General features: G+C 52.9%; 1 protein-coding gene across 5 annotated transcripts in view; it reads left to right on the top strand.

Moving 5' to 3' along the window:
• KLHL29 (kelch like family member 29) overlaps positions 1–23,843 on the top strand; it is a 293,337-nt gene that overhangs the window by 251,636 nt on the left and 17,858 nt on the right. For all 5 annotated transcript variants that reach the window (XM_019757347.3, XM_019757277.3, XM_019757114.3 and 2 more), the window contains one exon: positions 20,114–20,252. In XM_019757347.3, coding sequence (XP_019612906.2) covers positions 20,114–20,252 — 139 coding nt within the window. The remainder of the gene's footprint in view (positions 1–20,113; positions 20,253–23,843) is intronic.

Genomic DNA, 23,843 nt, shown 5'->3' with positions numbered 1-23,843 from the left:
CCCTATCTATGGCTCCCTGGGTGTTCCTTTTTGGCCTCACCATGTCCTGCGTTCTGGTGCGGGGAGCAGGACTAGAGTCCTGGCATGACAGTCTCATTCTCCGCATCTGTAAAATGGGGACCATCAGTCATAGAGTTGCCTTGATGATTAAAGGAGATAATGTCATCAGTGGCTCTCAGAGTGGGTGGCAGGAAGCATGCACCCTGGGGGCTCTTCAACGTGTGGTGCTTCCTCCTTCTCCCCCCAACCACCCGCCGCCAGCAAAGAGAGCTGGGGGAAGGGACACTGGACATATATGACAAGTACATAGTCTGAAGGATGGCTGAAGGCGTGGGAGGTAACTCAAGTGCCCCTTGGCCCAGCACTTGACACGTGATAAGCAACCCAAAAAGGTAGCATTGGGGCTTCTTCTGTCCCAGCTTTAAACTCCAGTCCAAGAACCTCATCTAGCAGGTCCCTGCGGCTGCGTCGTAGGCGCCTGCGGAGGGGTAGGCGCTTAGCCCCTGGAGAGGGGCGGACCCGCCCCCCGTGACGTATTGGGCCCGCCCCCCGCGCACCGACGCACGTGCCGCGGAAGAAGGAGGGGCCAGCGGAGGTTCCCGGGCGCTGCAGCGGGGGCGCGTCTGCCAAGTCTTATTAGCATATGCGCAGGCTGGGTATTTATAACTTCTCTTCAGCCAGTTCCAAGTTATTGATGTCTTAAAGTGACTTTAATCTGAGCCTTCTTTTCTTCAAATGGGCTTTTGATTTCCGGAGTGATATTATACATGGCTGTAAGCTATTGACTGAGCGATCGCCGTTGTGTTTTCAATGTGCTGATGCTGAAAATCTGCGATATAAATAAACTTCCTCTGGTAGAATCATTATAAAGCACAAGCAGCAGAAATTTATGGAAAGAACAGATTAAATGCTTAGACTTAAATTCTTCAGTGTGCTGCTTGCCTTAAACTGCTGTGTCTGGAGTTTGGTCTGCTGATTCAGGTGGAAAAAATCAAACGGACACATCGCTTGTCGGTGCATTTTTACTATGATCTATTGTGTTGCCAAAAGAGAAATCTCAAAAGCTGCCATTGATAATCCTGGTTAAAACTTGGAGCATAAATTATTAAGACGTGTAGTTTCTTTTCGGAGTGGTTGGGGACTGGGGCGTGCAGCACTGTAAAGAAATATAACATCAATATGTGCTTATGCGTTGTAATGTGGGACATTTTTATGCCCACAATAAAACATTCCGCCTACAACTATGTTTATGAAAGCAACAGATAGGAAGATCCATAATGCCACTTAATAGAATTAATCGCCTCCCATCGGACCGTTTTAAAAGGCTTTTTATTGCATGTTGAAAAGCTCTGACCATAATTAATACTCCACACTCTGTCACTTGCCAATCAGAGGGCTTGAGGCAGCAAAGGGAACTTTCGAGCACAGGTAAGCAGAGAAGGGTTCTCAGGATTCGATCCAGTTGTCGGCGCTCCAAGTTTTTAATCTAGCCCCAGTGTCAAGCTCTGGCTGGGCCTTTAGGTTCTAAATTTCAAGTTTGGGGCTCTGGATATAAATTCTGAGTTTGTTCTAGTCTCTAGGTTCTGGGCTGTGATAAGGGACAAAGGAGGTAAAGGCATGTCCTTTGGAGAGGAATTGGGGTGACTAGCCCAAAGCCTCCATGGCTGGTTGGCTGTGTGGGTCTGGCCAGGGAGTCTGGGGTCTGTTCCATGGCAGGGGACAGTCTGTTCCCCAGACTCATTTTTTTATTCCCTGAAATGTATTTGTTTTTAATATATTTAAAAGCACACAGAAGTCTCCTTGATTTATAAAAAATAAATACATAACATGACAAATTTCTTCATGATCCTGGGGCTCTCTCTTATGAGGTAAAATTCTTTAATGGACATGATGTAAAACACACAATCAGGACACACACAGGGAATCTCCCAAATAGCCCAGAAAAGCTGAGGAGGTAAAGGGTCAACCAGAAATAATTAAAGAATAAAATTGCCCTTGATTCAAGTGAGCAAGAGTGAAGCAGACAGCAAGGATTCAGTGCTCTCCCGGGCCGGGCTTCTCAGCTGCCCGAGTCGCACTTCTGGGGAGGCTGGTAGCTGAGCTAGAGCCGGCTGGTACTCTGCAGAGATTTCTCCGAGTGTAAAAGCTCTCTTTCCTCTTGGAAAGTTGAGCCAACCAGAACTGAGAGTGACCTTTGAAGGCAGAGCTCATGGGAACACAACACGGAGGACTTCACTGGTCTGGAATCCCGTAACACATCAGGGCTTAGATGGATGGCTTGTCACTGGGGCTCAGATTTTTGTGCTTAATGGAGAGGTCCTTGTCATAAGTCTTTGCTGAGACAGAATCACACCTGAACTGACTTGTGACCTCCAGCTGGAGCACTAGTCACTGGGTTTCCGTCTTGGCTTGATACCCCTCTGCCACCTCCCCACCACCAGCACCACCTACAGTGAGAGCTGTGCTCAGGTGAATTGGCTTTTTGATGAGGGGGCCTTGTCCCAACATGGGCTGTGCACTGGATCCATGGTGGGGGGGTGAAGGGACTTGGTCTATAGCTGCCCTCCTGGAGGTGAGCACTCTCATGGGGACAGACCATGCCTCCCCTGCCCCAAGTTCTGCATGAAGTCACAAGAACAGCTAGGGAAGACTATGGGGCGTTGTTGTGGAGAAAAGGCTCTTTCATTCCATCAGCCAACAAAAATGTCCTTAGTGCCTACCCCATGCATAACAAACAGAACTCTGCCCTCACACAGCTCACATTCTGACTCCCCAAAGCCTCCCAAATGGTTATGGCCTCCACCTCCTGCATGTGGCAACTAGAGAAATAAGGACCTTTCCAGGGCTGTCCACGGCAAGGTGAGGTAGGATCCCCAAGTGCCAGGGCCTGGTTTTCAGTTGGATCTTCAGAGGTACATCCCAGCCCCCTTGGGGAACACCCTCCATCGCAGGTAACTACTGGGGGAAGTGTGCCCAGCTTGGGGAGGACACCCTGGTGAGCACTGAGCCTGTAGGAAGGGAACAGTAGGGCTTCAGTTCCTCTCTGTCCTTCTCAGAGAGCAGGGCCAGCGGGTCAGTGGGTTACAGAACTGGCTCGTCCGTAAGGCAATAAAGCAAAGGTGTCCTGAAGTTCCAGAGGACATGACTGTTTGACAAGGCCTGGGATAAGGGGTCACAAACTAGTGCTGGAGCCACAATTAGCATCCCTTGAGGAAATGTACATGGGGGCAGGAGGGCAGTGCCAATCTCTCATCTTGACTGGGCAAGTCTTCTCAAGTCCATTGTCTCCCACTGCATTTGTATAAATGAGTTCTAGGATCTGGTCAGACAGACAGCATACATGGGGCAACCTGTCTGAATGGGGTCAAGTGCCCACCATGTGCCAGCCTACCCAGACTGGCACAGAGTTAAAGGCAGTCCAGCCCTTGGCAATCAGGCCTGCCCTCTAATAGCTATCAGGCTCCCAGCAGTTGCCAGATCCCCACTCTCTCTGCCCACAGCCCTGCTGGCCTTGGAGTGCCCACCAGGCAGCTTCTCATGATCCCTCCCTGGCCTGTGACCTTGAGTGAGCCCTGAGGTCTGACTGAATAGGGGAAGAGGTTTGGGGGCACAGAGCTGGGCTCAATGAGCAGTTCCCTGGGGCACTTCCAGGATGAGTTTGCTAATAGAGATGTCTGTTCTGAGAGGTCATGATACCACCTGTCATTAACCCGGGCACTCTGCCCAGGGTTCTCACCAAGAAATTGTAGGCAGCTGCTTGCAGGCGGGTGAGTGATTTGCAAGGACCACAAGAATATTTGCATAAGCATATGTATGGAAGTGTGTATTTATTTGCATTCATTTGCATAAATTGCTGGCTCCTCGAGCTGTCGTGCCTTAATTTTATTTTATTTTTTTTTTCAGTAAATTTCTTTGAGCACTGAGCACAGATCTGGACACTTGGGGACTAAAAACAAAAAGACAAAAACAATAACACTGGGTCATGAGACCAGATGTTCTTAAACTTTGTTGCACATTAAAATTTCCAGCAGAGGTTTTAGAAATCCTGGTGCCTAGTTCACCCCCATACTATTGAATCAGAAACAGAAACTCTGGCATGGGACCAGACAGCCATCTTTTCTTTTCTTGAAGCTTCCAGAGGAACCTGAAGCACAGGCCAAGGTAGAGAACTGTTACCTTAGACCGGGCAGGCCCATGTCAGATCAAACCATCCTTGGCCTCCAGCTGGACACGGGGCACCTCACCTCACCTCCCTCATATGTACAAGACACTCGAAACTTAAGACACCACCGTAAGGGAGGTGAAGTGCCAGAACCAGTCCACACCCCATGGGCTCTCAGTCAAAGGTCACCATGCTGTTCTTCATCATCGCCACCACTGAACAGTGTCATCTGTGCAAACTAGTGCGTCTGGAGACCTGTGCTCCCCCTGGCCTTGTCCTCCTCCCCAGATCACGCTGGATTCCACTTAGGCCTCTAGTCAGCCCCTAAGAGTAGTGAGTGCGTAGGCCAGGGCCCGGGGTCTGTTTGGGTCAAGACATACGGTCCTTTCTCTTTCCAGATGACTTCCAGGCTGATGATTCCATCACTGCCCAGATGCCTGGGAAGTGTGTCCCTAGGAGGAGGACACTGTGTGTCCGGAACAAGCCTACCCAGCCCAGCCCACCTCCATGCAGGCTGGGAGAGAACCAAGCACTAGAGCTTGCAGGCGTTTTCCTTCCCTGGTGGATCCTACCTGGGGGAAGAAGAATGCAGGAGATCTGGGAATGCCTAACGTCCCTTAGTTCCCAGGGTTCTGCCCTCTGCAGCTTCCTATTGTCACTGCTTGATGCCAGCACTCCACCTGTCCACCCTCCTGCTACCCAGACTCTAGAGTCGCTGGTCCCTTCATGCCCTCCTGCTCTGTGCCTCTGCCTGTGCCATGAACTCTGGAAACAACCATTTTTCCATGGCTTTCTGCTCGACTCCTTTCCATCAAGACCCAGCTCAGTGCCTCCTATTCCAAGATATCTTCTCCAGTCTAGCAACTACTCATTCATTCCCTCCATCACTCCTTCAAACATTACCTGAAACCTTTCTGGGGCCAGTGCTATGCTAGGCAGTGGGGTACAGAGACCCCTACATTGGGGAGTTTTTCTGAGCCGTGACCAAAGTTTACTACTTCCCCCTCTCCAGCCCCTCCCAGAGAAATGGATAGCTCCTGTCTCCTCCTGCTGTGCTGATGTATCACATTAACAGACTCTGCTCAGAGCAGACAATGTAGGGTCTTGCTAACAGGACACAAGCACAGCCTTACTTTGGCCCGCAGGGGTGGAGAAAGGAGGGAAGTGTTGTTTCAAAACCTTCAGGAGGCAGAAGGCAGCAGATGGGAGCTGAGGGGGCAGCTTCTGGTAGCAGCCAGGTGGCCCAGCCCACTCCTTTCCTGAATCCACCTTTGCTAGAACATGTGGGGAGGCCCATGGCTTGGTTTGCAGTCCCTCCAAGCCCAGGTCAGCTGTACTTGGAAAAGCTTTCTCCCCAGCCTGCCCCAGAGCCTGGTTACAGCCCCCTAGGGATGGGGCTGTAGAAACCCACCCAGACCCTCCCATCCCATTGAGGTCCCCTCACCTCCACCCACCAAAGGCAGCACTCACCCCAAAAGAGAGCCAGCCTGAAGCACCGCAGTAGAGTTGTAGAAGCTCCAGGGAGCCTGGAGATGGCTTCCGTTCCTAAAAGGAGCTGTGGCACCAATGGACGCCATCATTCACCTTCAAGGCAGACCTGGGCAGGAAGGCCCCAGCCCACAGTGACAGGGACAGCTCACAGGTCAGGCCCAGGATTGCCTTCCCCATCCCTGGGCCCCAGGCTGGAGGCTGTGGCTGGAGCCAAGGACAGTGCTCCATCAGATTCTGTGTCATCCAGGGCACGGCAGACCCAACGGGTCAGGAACGCCCCACGTGGCCAGGCTGCAGCGTCTCCACACCCCCGAGTCCTGGAGGAACTCTTTGCTTTCTTGTCCCTTTTGGTCCAAGCCATTCGCTCAATCAGCAAATGCCCTGCTTGCTGCCTCCTGGTACTCAGCTCTGAGTCCCGGCCCCTGAGCAACCTACAGTCCCAGGGCCTGGCAGAGAAGTCAGTCACCTTGGCAGAGTGGTGAGCCCAATGCAGTGGGACCACAGGGTGGTAGTTGAACCTGGTCTTACAGGATGAGGAGAAGTTTTCTGGGTGAGCAATAGGAGAACATTCCAGACAAAGGGAACAGCCTGTGCAAAAAGCAGCCTGCATGCTGGCCCTCCACGTTCACTGCACACCTTTCACAGCTCTTTACAGTAATCATCTCCCAGTGAGTGTATAATTGCACGTCATGCCGAGAAAGCTCGAGAGGAAGGTCAGAAAGTGGGACAGCTGGGTGACTTTGTCCCCTCCCCACCTGCACACAGCAGTGCTCCATGGGCATCGAGTGACTGTGCAGGACACGGCCTGAGGGAGAGACTGGGGTGGGCCTCGGCCTCTCAGCCTTTGTGTCCCAGTAGGTGGTGGAGCTGCCCCACAAGCCACCTCAGTTGGTTTCAGAGCTGCAGGTGCCTGCATTGTTTGCACAGAGCAGGGGCCCCACAACCCAGGGCTGGCCCCACCCGTGCAGGACGGCTTCTCCTGGGTAATTAGTTCCAATGAGAGTTTGTAAAAACAGTACTCTGGCTTTATTATAGAATCTAATAGGTTCGGTTTCCCAAGAAAAATGGACTGTCAGGCTAAATACATGTGGGGAAGTGCCCGGGTGGAGAGGGGTATCATTAAAGCCAGTAGCTCAGCTGAAATAATGAGAACAGTGTGAAAGGTCTTGTGTTGGGGAAATCAATCCAGAAGTTCAAGGAGCGTGGGCCCGTGGGCCCAAACACTCCTTCCTGCATCAGGATCTTGGACGAGTATGTCATTGCCTGGAGCCCTGCACCTGGGGGCTTCCCTGGGACCCCTCCTGTGGGTATCAGGCTGCACTGGGCTCTGGGAACATGGGGATTGAAGGGCAGCATCTCTACCCCACCAGGGCTGGCAGTCTAACGAGAAACAGAATTGGGCTAGCAAAGGTCACACATCGAGGACAGAGGGATTGGCTGGGGAGAGGCCTGAACTGGATGACGGAGTCAGAGGGGGTGGCAAGGGGGAGGGATGTCAAGAGAACTCACCTGTTGACCCTTCCAGGGACCTCCTGGGACCAGGCCTGGGTGCCTACTCTATAGGCTGGTATACACCGAGGACCCCGCTGGCCAGCACGACCAGCAGGGCAGGTGTGCAGGACGCGGGGCTGGTAGATGAGGGCACAGAGATAGTGGGCCCACCCAAGTCCAGCCTAGGGCCTGGCTCCTCCCCAGGGGGTGTCTCTGGTTCCTCCCTGGGTGTGATGCCTCGGTTGCCAGCTGCCAACACTCTGAGGCACCCCTAACTCTATGACCCTACAGGTGGCTCCTGGTCACCTGGAGGGCACAGCCCCACTTTCTTCTCTTTGTTTATTAGGATTTCCTAATCTTCTAATAACTGTGGCAATTGCATGGTGGTTAAAGGCCATTTTCATTATGAAAATCTAAAATGATGCCTAGCTTTCTGAAAGGACAGGATGCCCTGTGTTACCCCAGACCTGACCCTGGCCAGGCCTAGCAGGAGGGGTGGGCACAGACAGAGACGGAGGGACAGATGGCCTTGGAGAGACCCCCCTCTGTGAGGCTATAGAAGGCACAAGTGGGACAGAGAGGGTCCCTACCCGCCCCCCCCACACACACACACACAAGCTCATAAGAATGCTCCTCCCTGCCTCTCACCCTGAGTTTCTCAGCCCTGACTTCTCTCCTGCGATGGGATTCAGTGCTCTGAGCTGCCATTAGCCTTGCATCTGGGATTTCCGTTTCACTTCCCTCTTTACCTGGGTAACTGAACTGGTTGTACTCCCAGCTCTGGTTCACTAATTCTTGCAATCCTTTAAAACTATTGATTTAAGTACTGGCACTGGCTCTCAGAATTCTTGGGGAATACTAGCTTTTGCTAAAACAGGTAGGGGAGGGCTGTGTTTCCCCCCCACCCACCCCCGCCAACCCCCAGTCACTGTGTCTTTCTCCTGCCTGTTCCCTCCCCTTCGGTCTGCAGTGCTGAGTGCAAAGCCCTGAGGCTTCCTCCCAGCCAGCTTCTTCCACAAACCACTGTCTCACCCAGACCTCCCAGAACCACGGTGGAAGGCAGGTCAGCTGAGGCCTCTGGATGGAAAGAGGACAGGGGCAGTCATGATGGCCAATTGAGGGTGAAGCACTCAGCTCCTCCGGGAATCCTGGGCAGTGAAGGAGGGACCCAGGTCTCCCTATGGGCCTCCCCTGCCCTGGGCTGCCCACTGGCCAGGAATGGAGGGTAGACAGCCCCCTCCACTTGCTCTCCAGATGGAGAACCCACATGTGCATGATGGCACATTGTCAGGCTTGGAACCCAGGGCCCCATCTTCACCTGGGGCTGGGCTGTGTTGGAGGGTGTGGTAGCCGCTGTCAGCTCCCCACTGTGCCTTAGCTGCTCTCTGCCTCCAGTAAGAAGCTGTCTAGAGTTTATACCTGTCCGGGGCACGTGCAGTACTGCTGCACTCAGGACTCAGCTTTATTCTCATTCTCTCCAAGAGCTGGCTACAGATTCTCACATGTATTTGGAAATCTGATGTCTTAGAAAACTGTAGACCAGACAGAGCCAAGGACAGAGTCCAGGCCAGTGGCCTCTCATCAGAGGACCTCTGTGCTCGCAGCCTGAGAGGCAAGGCCTGGGGACCCACCAGTGTGAGGGACTCATCTAATGATGCTGCAGGGGTGAGAGGCCATAGCCAGCACCTACTTTCTGAAGGTCACGTCCCAGGCTCAGCCCAGACGTGGGCAACACAGGGGTGCCGAATACAGGAACAATACTCAGAAAATTCTCCCATTGGCCCCACCCTATGTGGACTCCGGAAATCCTGTGGTTCTGCTTCCCCATCAGGACTCAGAGCCCCCCTTTCACCATCCTCCAGACTCTAGACTCGGCCTCATCCCCTCCTCTCACCTGCCGTAAGAGCAGCAGCCCCTCTGAGTAGGGTCTTGCTACCTCCAGACACTTATCCTGCCTCCATCCCACCCCTCTGTGCCCCTGGGGACCTTTTCTAATTTCCCTCCCAGGCCTCAATCTGTAGATTCCTTAACACAGTTTTGCGAGCCTGTCACGGGGGCCTCATCCTGCTGCCTCCACCTCCCACACTCCAGCCCTGTTCAACTGCCCACGGCCCCTGGCATGTGCTAGCACACGGCTCCAGGCCTTGACACAGGCAGGCCACTAACAAAACCTTAAACAAGTCTACCTTAAACAGGTCCCACTCTCCTCCCAAGACTAAGCCAAGTCCCGCACCCCTGTGGGCCTTCCTCATGCACTCCCACTCTGTGCCCCCAGTACCCTGAGTGGGCTCTGCTGCAAGGAGCATTTATCACACTGGGTGTCTGTGCCAGTCAGGGTCCTGGGGTGCCAACCGCAGAGTCCAGCTCGGAGGGCAGTAAGCAAAACAGGTACTGATTCTAGGCTGAGGAACTGGGCTGGGGGCTGGGGCAGGAACAGGCACCTTCTCCCCCAGAGGCTCACAAGCCACAGCGCCACCAGCTCCGCCCGTTCTCCATGGTCACCGCGGTCATCGCTAGCTGTCTCTGCATTCCTCCTCCTGGAATTCAAAGTCCAGGCATGAGCATGGGACCGGCCGTGTCCAGGTCTCCTGGCTACATGCCAGCTGCAGGGAGCGACATCCCCTCAGCTCCCCAGTGACAGGAGCCAGTTCCCCACCCATCTTGAGGTTCTCCTCAATAGAAAGGGCGTTCCAATGCTGAGCAACCAAACTGCAGGGTCTGCTTCCCCTATCAGACTGTGAGCTCCTTGAGGATGGAACCTGGTTTCCTCTTTACAGTCTAGAGTCTGGCACATAGTAGGTTCTGAGTAAATGTGTGCTAGACTATGAGCAGGTAAATTAAAAAATTTACCCTTTGCACGTGCATTTGGTTCTCTACTGGTGACATAGTGAGCCAATGCCCGACACCCCTTGCATTTCCTGGTCCCTGGCCCCTCTCTCCCCCGGGCCACCTGTCTCTCCCTCCTCAAAAGGTCGTTAGCACCACCACTGACTGTCTGTTTAGCTCTTGGTCAGCTCCTTACCATGAGTGCTCACTGAGCGGCCCTCTCCCCTGGGATGGGGACTCTCGCTCATCTGTGTCCCGTCCTCCGCAGCTCCCTCCCCACCCCAGCTCTCAGCCCAGTGGCCTACACTTTACAAGTACCTGACACATGTGTTTGGCTGGTTGACTGTGTACCGGGGAGATTCCGAGGAGGGACATCAGAATGGGTTGGCATAGCAGAGGGCAATCCAGTAAAAGAGGGTGCCTGCTGGTGTTCAAAGGGGTGGGGTGGGTGAGGGAGAGGGGGCTTGATTCTGAGCAGCCTTTTTGAGTGTAAGACACGAACCTAACTCACCGTCTCGTAAAATCCACCAATGGCCCCCAGTCTCCTGTGGGATGAAGACCATCGGTGGCTCTGTTTCTTTCACAACCTGATATGGGCCTGCCTTTCTCTGTGGCTTCTCTCCCTGTTGCTCACATACACACACACACACACACTCAAACACACACATGTGCTCGTACACATGCATACGTACATACGTGCTCATACACACCCACATATCACTCTCTCACACAAACACCGTACATTCATAACACATACACCACATAAGCACACACATACACAGCACACACTCAAACACACAAACACACACGTCCCTGTCATTCACACCTCACCCCTCCAGCCCATCCGGTGAGCTCCTAGTTACTTTCCGAGTGTTCCCTTAACCAACCATCCCCCACAGAACCCTCCATGTACCCCACTGAGTAGAGCCAGCCACGCCTTCTCTGCGACTCTTCTGCCCAGTGCTTGCCCCGATAAAACTCTTCTCACTGAGCATCACTGCTGGTGTGTCCCCAATTAAACCGTGACCTCCCCAGATCTGCAAGCATGTCCATTCATATGTGTCCCCACTATCCTGCCCAGCACCCAGTACACAGGAGACAAATAATACCTAGTTAATGAATAAATGAAAGTGCCAAACAGACACAAGCCGTCTGCAGTTCCCAGAACTCAGAATCTCCGAGTCTGCCTCTGACAGGAGGTGTCTGCATCTCAAGCTCGTTCAGCTGTGGACCCAGTCACCTCTCCAGGGTCTTCCCCACTTTCTGCCCTGGGCACTTGGAGCTCTCCACGGTGCTGAACTTGGCTGTCTCACTTGCCCCCAACTCTGTCCTGGCTTTTTGACACTAGTCCCTCCAGGCAAGAACCACCCCCTCACACACACACACACACACACACACACACACACACACACACACCTTCCAAGGGCCCACCCTCCAATGGAAAGAAGCAGTATTTCTAACTATGCTATAAGTAGAACACAGCTTCATGGAGGCATAGGGCATTGTGAAAACCCAGACATGGGAGTGAGCCCCCACCCTACCAACCCCAGACATCAGCTTCAGCTCTCTCCCTGGGGACAGATACAAGTCTGATCCTTTCCAGGTCCTGAGGCCAAGTTCTAGTCCCTGGAGGGGGTGCCTACATTACACAGGGACTGTAGAGTCATCTTCTGTCCGAAACCCCTGACCCCCTGGCTGCTCCCAGCCTGTCTGCCTTGACCTCCCACCTAGCCCTTCCGAAGCCCCCACACAGCTCTTCTGTGTTCTGACTTCCCCACTTGGTTGTTTAATTCACTGGACAGCATCCCTCCCCAGCTCCAGCAGGTCACCATAGAGCCCCAGCTCCCTGCAGAGCTCTCTGCACACTGGTCTCGACCTCATTTCTCATCCAACTCTCGCAAGCCCTGGCCTTCTCCCAAGATCTCTCAGCCCTGATCTGCTGTATTTTCATCTCCTGTTCAGAGTATTCCCATCACCCCCTCAGCCTCCATCCTCTAAACAGGGGAAAGAGCCAGGTGGAAGCTTCTTTACTGGGGGCAGGAAGGACTAACAGCCGCTAGTGTCGACCTAACCAGGGCACTTCCCGTCAAGTGCAGCCTCAGGGTTTGCCCAGTGGTCTTCTCTGCTGAGTCAAAGGTCTTCTCCCACCTCTGCAGTGACCACCCTGTGGCCAGGCTCCTTGAGCTGGTCTTGGGGTCCTAACACTCTATCCCCTGCCATCCCCCTTTCACATGAAAGACCATTCTCTTTGACTCCTACTCTGCTACCACAAGGCAAGAGCTGTCAATGAAGGTGATCAGTTATTGGCTTGTGTTTAGGCAAATCTTACCATTCGGGCAGCTGGGAACCTGGAGAGTTGAAAGAACCACCTCTTTCTGGCCACTGTGTATGGAGATTTCTATTCTGCAGAGTTGGCCCAAGGGCTTTGTGCTGCTCTGTGCTCAGCGGAGCTGTGAGGGTGGTCAGTCTTTCCCAGGAGGGCTATTTAGCATTCTTCAAAGCCACTGAAGCTGAACAGACTAGATAAATCCTCCCCAGGGAGGACCTAGACAGTGAATTTAACAATGCCTCAGCAGCCATAGATTATTATACAAATTGTGGGGTCATCACCATTGTTTTTAACGCTGGTGTCGCCTGAGGTTAGAGGGGGCTTGATTTTTGCATTCCACCCAATTCCACACAACTGTGACATTTCAAATGGTTCTGTTGGATCATCTTTTGGAGATGTTATTCTTACCACCAAGAACCTGTCTGCATCTGGTCTGAAACCCACACTGAATTCCAACCAAAGAGGAACATTTTGCACAAAACATGATTCCAGGTGCACAGAAGGCCAGAGAGACAAGCCCTCCAGGAGATTACAGACTAGAAAGGAGACAGACGGACATTTCTCTGAAATTAGGCAGGCAGGGATCGCTCAGCGTCTCGTGGGACCACCGGAGAGGTCTGTGATCAGGAATTTGGTAGAGTTCTTATAGGATTGGATTTAAGCTGAGGTTTCAGGAATGGATGAGACCCTAAGAAACGTGTGGGGGAAGAGTTGGCCAAAGGGGCAGAAAAAGAAACTACCAAAGCCAAGGAACAGGATATACTGGGTATGAACTTAGAGGGAAGATTGAGGGGGGTGTGCGGAGTGAATAGAGGATGAAACTATGAACAAGAGAAGGGACAGGTCATGGGAGACTCTAGGAGCCGTTGGGGAAGAATTTAGATATAAGGGATCAGGCATTCCTTGACTGGGTGTGCCTCTAGATAAATAAAGAGCCCTTACTCAAGGTCACCAGAAGTTGTGGTGATTCTGTGGCTTGATCTGTGCAGCCAAATCAAGCTGCCCCCAACAAGCCCAGGCTAGAAGCTGGGCTTTTAAGGAAAAAATTTAAATGACATGTATATCATCTTGGAGGGCGTGAGAATGTTCCAACTGAGGGTTAATTTTCAGTTCCTCCCAGCAACACACATATTAAGCACCCACTTGTGTGCAGCCCTGGGTCAGGGGCTGTAGGCATGTAAAGGACCTTTGGTGCCTAATTTCACTGCTTAAGAAATAGGTTTTATCATCCAGCATTGCACAACTTGGAAAAGGCAGGCTGTTGAGAGGTGGTGACTGTTCTTAGGGCTTTTGTTCCCTTCCAGATAAATGGCAGGAATTTCCGCTTGGACAACAGGAAAACCACAAAGTCTCCTCACTAAAACTCTAAGTCAGGCAAGACGTCTGAGTCTTTCATGCTTCCCTTCTACAGAAGACCCTGTTTCCTGGGAAGGTTTGCCTGCATGGGGCTACGGCTGGCGTGACTTCCCAGTAGGGAACACTCCCCTCCAACTCAGGCTGGACGTGCAGTCCACAGGGGGTTTGATTCCATCTTACCTGGAAGCTGGAGCCCATCTGGCCCTCAAGGTCTATTCTGAGGCCAGTTCAGAAAAGGAGAGGGGGAGACAGATCTAATCTGATCAGCTGGTGGAGGGGAGGAAGAAGGGTGGCATTCAGCTTAGGAGCCCGTCCGCTCACGGGCCTCTCTGACTGGCTATGTCCCCATTGAGCAGGAGCAGCAAGAGGCTGTGTGTGTGTAAAGCCACCGTGTGTCCCCACAGTGTGTGCACACATGGTGCCCCTCTGCTTCTGGATGAATTAGCCTCTGGGGGGGCCTGCACAGTCATCGCTAGGCTTTCTCGGTGTATTTCACGACTGCTCTGAGTTTATGATTTTTTCGGGTCCTTTATCAAATATGTGTCATAAATACCAATGGAACCAGGAGCATTTATCATCTAGCTGGGTTCTTACTTGAGCTTGAAAAAAAATTATTTGGCCGCACAACCTTTCTCGGGGCTCTGATTTAATGGACTTCTCTGCTGTGAAGCTACTGAAATGCGTTGCCTTTTAATATTTGACATTGCTTCCTCTTTATTACCACCTCAGACAGCCCTTCTAGCCCAGCTGGAACGAGCCCATTAGTCTCTGACAAATAACTTCTGTCATTTGGTGAAAAATATGCAGAAGTTTGGCTGCAACTTTATCTCCAGTCTGGGTTCTGTTTGTGGCGTCACTCGCCTCTAAACAAAGCATCTAGCCCCAAGCCAACTCTCCCCAATGTCCCCTTTTCCCTCTGATGCCACTTGCTGCTGGGTCCACAGTACCAGTTGACCCTGTGCACTTCTAATGGGGTTTGAGACAGGCACTGAGAGATGTCCACAGCTGGGTGTTAAGAACTAGCCTCATAACAGCATTATTCATGGTAGCGAAAAGATGGAAGCAGCCCAAGTGTTCATCAACAGATGAATGGATAAACAAAATGTGGTACATACATAACAATAGAATAATATTCAGCCTTAAAAAGGAAGGAATTTTGATATATGCTAGCACATGGGTGAGCCCTGGGGACATTATGCTCAGTGAAATAAGCCAGTTACAAAAAGACACGTATTGTATGATGTTTGTCTACATATACGATGAGATGCCTAGGATAGTCACATTCATGGAGACGGAAAGTAGAATGGTGGTTGTCAGGAGCTGCGGGGAGAGGAGTGGAAGTTGTTGTTTAATGGGCAGAGTTGCAGGTTTATAAGATGAAAAGAGTTGTAGAAATTGATGGCCCAACAGTGGAAATGTAATTAACACCTCCAATCTGCATACTTAAAATGGTTAAGATGGTAAATTTTACCACAATTAGAAAATAATAATAATTAGCTTCACACCGAACCAGCGAAGGAGAAACTGACACAGAGAAAGTTTTCTGAGCACTTGAGTCCGTCGTTTGTGTATGCCTTCTGTATCAGTTGTTTGCATAACAAACAGTTCTAAGATTTAGTGGCTTAAAGCAGCAACCTCTTCTTTAGGTTATGATTCTGGTGTGACAGTTGGGTTGGGTCAGGCTGGGTCAGGATGAGCTGATACTGGTGGAGGTTGGCTGGTATAAATGGCTCATCTGGGGCGGCTCATCTCTGCTCCACGGTCTCTCAGCCTCCAACAGGCTGTCCCAGGCTAGCGCAGAGGGTGGTGGTGGCAGGGGTCCCAAGAAAATTAGCGAAAGCAAGCAAAGCCTCGTGAGGCCGTGGCTCACACTCACACAATGTCCTTCTGACCACATTCTGTGGTCCAAAGTAAGGCACGAGGCCAGTCAAGACTCAAAGGGTGGGGAGATAAACTCCATCCCTTGGTGGGAGGGGCTACAAAGAATTTTTTCACTTTACCACACCCACTATATATAAGCCAGACCCTGTGCTAAGTGATGAAGATAAAAATATAAATAGAACACAAGGAGTGCAGGAGGCAGACATGTCAATAAATCATTACAACACATAGTATGCTCTACAGAGGTGAGCACGGGATACCAGGGGGGGATGCCAACGAGGGCAGAAAGCAGGGGGCTGTCGTAATACCTTAACTGGCATTGAAACATAGATGGTAATTAGTCAGAAAAAGGGAGGCAGAAAAATCAGGAAGAGAGGCAGAGACATGAGTGAAAGCTTAGAAGGGAGATGTGCCTGGGTGAGGCTTCTTGGGGAGGGAAGGGCTAGCCCTGGCTGGCCCTGGAGTGGAGGCGCTGGGGTCCATCTCAGAGGGCCTTGCTTCCCCTGCCCAGCCTAGAAGGGTTTCTTTCAGCAGCCGTTGATGGCTGGGTTGCTGTGTGGAGGTGGCTTGGAGAGGGACAGGTCGGAAACAGGGAGACATCCTCCGAAGCTGCTGCAGTGGCTCAGGTGGGAGGATGGCCACTCACATAGGGCACTGGCGTGAAATGTGGCCAGAAGAGAATGGATGTGGAGATTTCTAGGTGGTAAAAGAGGCGGGACTTGATATAGAGAAGGGTAGGGGTGGAGCCAGGGAGGCTGCCTAGTGAACAGGTGGCCCTGGGCTTTCGCCAGGTGTGCAGCAGAGGGGAGTTCGCCACAGAGGGGCAAGGCCAAAGGCAGTGGGCAAGCAAGGGCGTGGGGTCCCAAAGACGCAGGAGGGGCATCCCACTCAAAGTTAGAAAAAACACTCAAAGACCACAAAGCCGGCCGATAGGGAGGGATCCTGAGGTCAAGGCTTTGCTTCCGTTCAGTAGGATGAAGCCCAGCCCTGCTGAGGCTCAGACTGGCAGACCTCTCACTCACCAGGCACCGCCGTGCCTCTCCTGGGGAGGCCCAGACAGTCTGCAGGCCATCCCCTCCTCCACAAGCCTGAAGCAGCCAAATTCCGCAGGGTGCTGGGGTGCTGCTGGAGTCACTCTGATGACCCAGGCCTGGCCAGGCTCTACCTTGAGGCCTGTGGACTTCCCAACATGGGCACCGGTGGTTTGCTGGAAGGCTCCCTCAGGAGACCTCCATGCCCCTCCGATATTAAGGGGCTGTCCTTTGCCGATACAGGGGTGGGCAGGAGGGCAGCTTGTGCCCAGAGCTGGTGCCGGCTTCCTCCCATGGATCCTGGGTTGTGATGTCCCGAAATGCCACTCTCTGGCTGGGTGCCCCGCTGCAGCAGTAAGCACATTCGGACTGATCAATCTTTTGAAGGCGCTTGGGCCCTGCTGTGAAAAAGGAATCCCCTGGTGAGCACTTCCATAAATTGAAAAATTCTTCTGAAACTGGGTAATCCTGCCCAGCTATAAACACCAGATTTCCATGAAGTGGGAGTAGAACGCCTACGGGTAGAAGGACCTGGATCTCCAAGCACCTCCCAGATCCACCCGGAATTCCCGGGAGCAGGCGTTGCTGCTGGGGCTGGGGCTGGGGCTGCCATCATTACCTTGGTTTGAAGGACAGCCTTCCCAAACAATGAGAATGCTTTGGGCCCAGAAGGAGTGGAATTTTGTGTACGCTGTGCTTTCCAGGCGCCCTGAGCAGGGTACTCAGCAGGCACGTGGGGCTGCGTCTGTCATTCACAGCAGTGTAACCACCAGAGGGCAACAGAGCAGATGCCCTTCGTGCTTGAGGGAACTGAGGCCCTGAAAGCTGGGGCAATGTGCCCAGGGTCACGAAGCCAATTAGTGGCAAAGCTGGAATGAGAGCCTTCCACCAGGTCTTTGGAATTGTAGCCCCACACCCTGCTCTTTCCCCCTACACTGCTCCACCCAAAAAGGTGACATCATCCACCTGGCTCATGGTTTGGGAATGAATTCAGTTGGTGGCTTTGGGAGCTGATGTGTGAGCATAGCCACTCAGCCGCCACCCAGCCTGATCCTGCAGGCTCTCCCTGAGGAGCCTCTCCATGTCCAGGCCATGGGCTTGTGCTGCAGATGCCCACAGCCTCGTCCTCCAGCCCAGGCCCCAGCCACTGCCTCCTCTGCTCCCACTGTCCCACAGGCCCTAACCCTGACCCCAAAACTTAACTCATCATCCCCCCTTCCCGATGTCCCTCCAGAAACCTGGAAATGGTCCTCACCCTCCCCTCCCCGCGTCCCCTGAGGGCCACAGCGTCCACTGCCTAAACACTCCTCTTTCTCTGTCTTCCTGTGGCTGTGTGTGTTCAGGCCTTTGTCGCTTCTCACCTGGATGATGGAGTTGTCACCACCATCGACAATGACATAGAGCCTGTTTGTTAAGCGTATACTGTGTGCCAGGCATGTGGCTGACATGATTTTAACCTTCAACAAAGGAGGAAACTGAGTGTTTGGGGACATTGGTTAACTTTCCCAGGGTCACACAGCTGAAGGGAGGCAGAGTTCAGGTTTTCCTATGTCTGGCTCTGAAGCCCAGCTCTCCGCCTGGCACTTTCCTACCTCCGCCCATCATTCCCCATCCTGCCCCTAACGTGACTTGCTGGAGTGATGTGTCTGAAGCCCAAGTCAGACCCTGTCACTGCTCTGCACAGAATCCCTGGTGGCTCCTCAGTGCCCAGGGGTTACGCTCAAGCCATCTATCTGCCCACACATCAAGTCCTCATCACTCCCCTAGACCTCTGCTGCCCTCTACCTAGTGCTCTGTGCCCTGCTGCTTACCTGAGCACACCTGTGAGCAGCCTTCTGGAGGCCTCAGGCAGCGCCATCTCACACACACACCACTGCAGGGACCTGGCTGTGACTCCACCTCAGTCTGACGTGGGGGTGGTGGGGGTTTGTGATTTGCGTTGCCTGCACACCTCCGTCCCCCCATGTGGGGTGTGCTCCAGAACCCCCCTCTCACTGTCTTCCTTGGTCTCCAGCAGAGCCGGAGTCGGGTGTGTCCTCACAGAGAAGGGCCTGCCCGACCTCAAAGTCTGCAGGTCCTTGCCCATCCCTCAGCCTGAGCACCCAATCTTCACCAGGCTCTGGGAATACAGTGCGAGCCTCCATCCCCATTTCACAGATGTAGAAACAGAGGATCAGGGAGTGTGGGGGCCTTTCCACTGCCGAGCTGGGCTCAGCAGGGCATCTTGGCAGGCAGCTGATGCCAGCTTGTGTGGACAGAGGTGACTGGTAAGGCTGGAGCAGGGCACACTGGAGGGTGTTTCCAGAATATCAGCCAGGGTTCAGCAGAGACCTGCAGGGCTGGGGAGCTGGTGTGGGGCTAGAGGGCTGGACTCAGTTCTGCAGATCGCCCTTCCCACTCACCTGCCAAAGGACATGACATGACTGTTAACAGTCTAGGTCCCTCTGGCCCTCTGGGCCTCTGATGTCCAGCTACCAACAACGCTGAGGGCAGGCTCCACCCAGGAGTCCAGGGCACGGGCAGGCAGGGCGAGGTCGTGGGAGCTTTTGTCATCCTAAGGCCCTAACTTTTGCAAATGAGTTTATATAATCTAAGTAGAGTAGCAGTCAGGCTCTCTCCTTCCCCCTTCTGTGCCTTAAGGTGGGTCTGGGAGAAGCTTCTGACATCCCCAAGGTTCGGAGCCCATGGGCCTGGCACACTCTTTGTGCCAGCCCCAGGTGGCCAAGACACCAGGCAAAGGTAGGTGTGCATCAAGGTGGGAAGGTCCCAGAAGCCGCTACCTGGGACCTGCTGGGGCTGTAAGCCAGGCGGTCCCATGCTAAAGCCCCAGGCAAGGGTGGGCATCCTGAATGACCCAGGAAGTGGGAGGAGGTACAGATAATCCTGCCCCTGGCTTGCTTCTCCCAGCAGTCCCCGAGTGTGACATGGGAGGAAGCCCCACCAGGCCCTCACTCCACCCCTGCTTTTGAGGGATTCCCTCCCCAAGAAGCTCTCCCAGCCATGGCTGCGTCTAACATAAGGGCTGCTGTTTTTGCAGGGTTTGTGGGTTTTATTCCTTTGAACCATATCCAGCCATTATACATCATAAGGCCATGCTTTTCTTGGTATCAGATACATCGGCACTCATTGGCATTTGGAGAACTTGTTCTGTAGTGGGATCACAGTTTTTAGTTGTCTGTGATAACGTATTCTCTATGTTTCCAATTGTCACTATGGGACTCTTTTTCCCAGGCCTTTCAATTTCTGGGTTTGATTTTTTTTTTTTTTATTGTAGTTGGGTTTCCTGTTTTGTTTTGTTTTTTTGTTTTTGCTTTTGAAAGTTGTTATTCCTTTGGTTATGTAGTCCCTCCCAGTTGCTGCTTGTTTATGCATTATGTTTGTGACTTCTTTTGACTGTCAGTGTTGAGCCAGTCTTGCCAAGAAACAGTATCAAGTATTTTCCTATTTCTCTACGTCTTGAAAAAAAAAATTTTTTAATTAAAAAATAAACAACAAAAAAAAACTCTTAATGGGAACCTGGCCCTGTCTGTCTTCTCTGTTCTGCAGAAATGTTGAAGGAATTGAACCAGCAGCGCAGAGCGAAAGCGTTTACAGACCTGAAAATTGTTGTTGAAGGCAGAGAGTTTGAAGTCCACCAAAATGTTCTAGCTTCCTGCAGCTTGTATTTCAAGGACCTGATTCAAAGGTTTGCCTTCCTTCCAGCTGTGGTCGGGTCTGTTCCTTTGTAGGACGCTTTTGTGTCGCTTTTCTCCTCCCCTCTCTTGCAGGTTCCTGAAGCGTGACTCCCTGTCACAGAGCCAGTAGCCATCTCTCCTCCTCCTCCTTCCTCCTCCCAAGTGCCCTCTCACACGCAGCCTCAGAACAGCCACTGCCCCCAGCCCAGCCCACACAGCTTTGCTGGTCCCCAGGAGCCTCTGCCAGCAATAGACAACACCCCCGCCCCACCCCGAGGACCCTGCGTTCTTAGTGGCTCACAAGCTCTCCCTGAGATTAGGACTGTAGACTAATTGTGATCCCACAATTAAGGGACCACTGCACTCGGCCCCCCCTGGGCCAGCACAGGGTCCCTGGCACCATCGTCACTGCTGTCGATGGTGACCTAATGCCAGGAAAGCACATTGACCACACCATCCCCTGCTAAGGAGGACGAGGCACCCAAGGGGGCACTTTTCCGCAGCCCGAGTCAGGGAGAAGAGACTTGTAGCAAAAGCCTCCTTCATGCTGCATGTCTTAATACTTGTACACTGAGCTAAACCGGCATTGTCTGAGGCCAGACCAGGTGTGTCCTAAACACGGTCTCTCTCAGCCTTTGCTCCTCCCCGTCTGCCCTCTGCCCGCCTATTTCCACCTGAATGAGTCTTAATGGTGCATGAGCATCTTTTCTTTTCTTTTTTTTCCATTCCGTTGACTTTTTAAAATTTGTCTGCTTCATACCCTTGCAAAGAAGTCAGGGGCCACCTTCTAGCTCCTTAGTGAGGGAGAGCAGCCGAGGGGGCCAGCCCAGGGTAACACTTCCTGTTTCTCTCACCCATCAGCAGATTAATGCCGCTGCTCATTTTGCCTTGCAGCCTCTCCAGGGCAGACGCTGAGCCGGGACTGTGCTCAGAGTGGGAGGACAGGACCTCTGCTTGCTTCCCAATGCTGTGTTTGGACTTGCCAACTAATCCCAGAGTGACTGTGTTTTGTTTCAGGATGGCACACTGGCTGGCATCTCCTTTCCAATCCGTTGTGTCCTTTCACTTAGAGCTGAGCTGCCCGGCGTGCAAGCCCTGCCCAGCCCTCCTGGCCCCAGCCATGCAGGAAGGGGCAGGCTCTTTGTGACTTCCAGTCTCATGGACAGCTTGGGTCTCCCACCCCTGCTGCTTGGGTTCTCTCTGTGTGAGCACTGGTCAGGGGCATGAGCTCTGGGGTGAAGCGGCATGTCCAGTGGCTTCTTCAGGCCAAGGGAGGTCTTTGTGCTGCCACTCTTGGCAAATTCTGAAATGGGCAGAGACCAGCACCTGGCTTCTGAATTGCAAATGTGGCATCCTAGGGCTTTGGTCCCTGCTCCAGCCCAGCTGGAGAGCACAGAATGGGCGGGATGCAGGGGCAGATTGGTACTGAGCAGTGGCCCAACGCTGGGCTAAAAAGATGTGGGCAAGAGGAGCACAGGGTCCCTCTGATTGTCTTCAGAGACCTTACATGTAAAGCCAAACTCTTGCACACCATAGAAAAGAGGACACTACTAGGTGGGAACCCAAAGTAGTGAGGCTTCTTAAATAGTCCGAAAGGGGGAAGAACATTCCAGGCAATGGATGGGTGGCCTGGAATGTTCTAGACTGCAAGGAGTGTTCTGGAATGTTCTAGGCAAGGGATGGGTTGCCTGGAATGAAAAGTTGGGAACAGACAGTCATGAGAAGTGGGGCGGGGCAGATGGTCTTTCCAGAGATCAGTGTGAGCTGGGGTGGGACGGGCAGGCAGGCTCTGACTCCTGGGTTAGGGCCCTGGCCTTGGCCTTAGGTTGTGGGCGTCAGCAGAAGCAGTGGGGAAAGGATGCCCACCCAACAATGGGAGATGTGCCTCAGTGACCCTAACCAGGTAGGACGGGTACTGGGCTTGAGGCAATCACTGGAGGAGAGAGGGCACCCCCTTGGGAGCTAGGAGACCTGGGTTGTACACCTGACTCTGCCACTTGTCCTATGGCCCCAGGCAAGTCACATCCTCTCTCTCAAGCCTCAGGTTTTCTCATCTGTAAAACAGGATGTTGGTTCGAATGATGTCTAGGTTTCCTTCCAGGTCTGACATCCTAGAGTGACAGTAGGGGATGGCAGGGCCAGCCCTGGAGAGGCTTCCCAGGTACAATACCGCACTAGGGCATGAGAAGGGAGAGGACAGGGAGGAAGGTAGGCCCACCGACCAATGTCAGGAGAGCCGAGGGAAGACGATGAATTGAGCGTTTGATATGTCACGTTTCAGCAGCCCGAAGGCCACCCAAGTACAGACACCTGGTAGGCAGCCAGACGGATGGCACCCAGAGAAGTCTGAGATCTGGGGAGCAGGGCTGGGTCTTCAGAGTGCGGGAGGAAGGGAGGCGGAAGCACAGCCCAGAGGCGGAGCTGCCGTTAGGTATCAAAATGTTCACTTGTAGCCATTTTAAATTTTACTTCCCTTGTCCTAACTACGGGCACACAGCACCATTTCTGCTGATAGCTGCAAACAAATTCTTTCTGTGGGGAGGAAAGCAGACTCTCTACAGGAAGATGATTTCCTTTCTGGCCATGTAAAATCCACAAGAATTCCACATTCTTACAGGTCAGGGAGCAGCTGATGTTGTTACCATGTCATTTCAGTCTCCTCGCGTCTGTGACCCTGGAGACTTAAGGTGCAGCAGCCTGAATGGCCCCGAGGGAGAGATGTGATGCTGCCGCTGAAACCCAACCAGGGGCTTCCCTCTCATGCGGCTGCACTAACAGAAGCAGCGGGAGTAGGGATAACGTGTGGAACACGACATCCTGGTCCTTCCCTTCCTGAGGCCCGTAGTGAGCACTGTCAGGGGCAAGTGGCCTGTCCCCTGCTGTCCCAGGACCCCCAGGCATGGAGACTCAGGGAGCTTCACTCCTTCCCACTTCCAGCCTGGGGCAAGTGACCAGTGCACCCCTCCAGTCCCAGTGAGTCGTTCAGTACTCGGCTCAGCAAACAATCAGGGCCCCCTCCTGAGTGCCAGGTCTCACAGGAAACACTACACGAGATGGAGATCTGCCTCTGGGGAACCCACAGGCTGGTAGGGGAGAAACGGTAAAGCAGAGCAAGGGGCAGGGCAGGATGAGGCAGAAAGGGAGGTTTAATACATCCAAAACCTTTTTAGAAATAGGAGCCACAGAGAGTGTCACAACAGAAAGAACTGTAGGAAATCAAACTTATTTAACAACAACAGCAAAAAAGGAGTTTTAGGCCAAGTGCTAACTCTATGTGGGGAGGGGCGTTCAGGGACAGCCCGGGAAGAGGTGGCATCTGGCATGGGTTTTGAACCCAGAATGGGATTGCCCCTGCAGGCGAGTGGGAAAGGCTGCAGACAGCAGAGGAAGACGTTCGAGGCAGAGGACAGCTGGGGGTGGAGGGGGCAGTTAGGGCACTGCAGGTACCTCAGTGCTGTGCATCTCCAAGTGTGAGGTGAGCATGGAGGAAATGAGTCTGCAGGACACAGGGGCCAGATTGCAGGGCTTTGTTTTAGGCCTGGGTGTCATGGTCAGATCTGTGTTTTGTGAAGGTGATACTCAGACTATAAGCAAGCCAGAGA

This window comes from Rhinolophus sinicus, chromosome 2, assembly GCF_057876585.1.
Source record: "Rhinolophus sinicus isolate RSI-liver-muscle chromosome 2, RSI-T2T, whole genome shotgun sequence".
NCBI classification, from domain to species: domain Eukaryota; kingdom Metazoa; phylum Chordata; class Mammalia; order Chiroptera; family Rhinolophidae; genus Rhinolophus; species Rhinolophus sinicus.
This window is presented reverse-complemented; position numbering and strand designations above follow the sequence as displayed.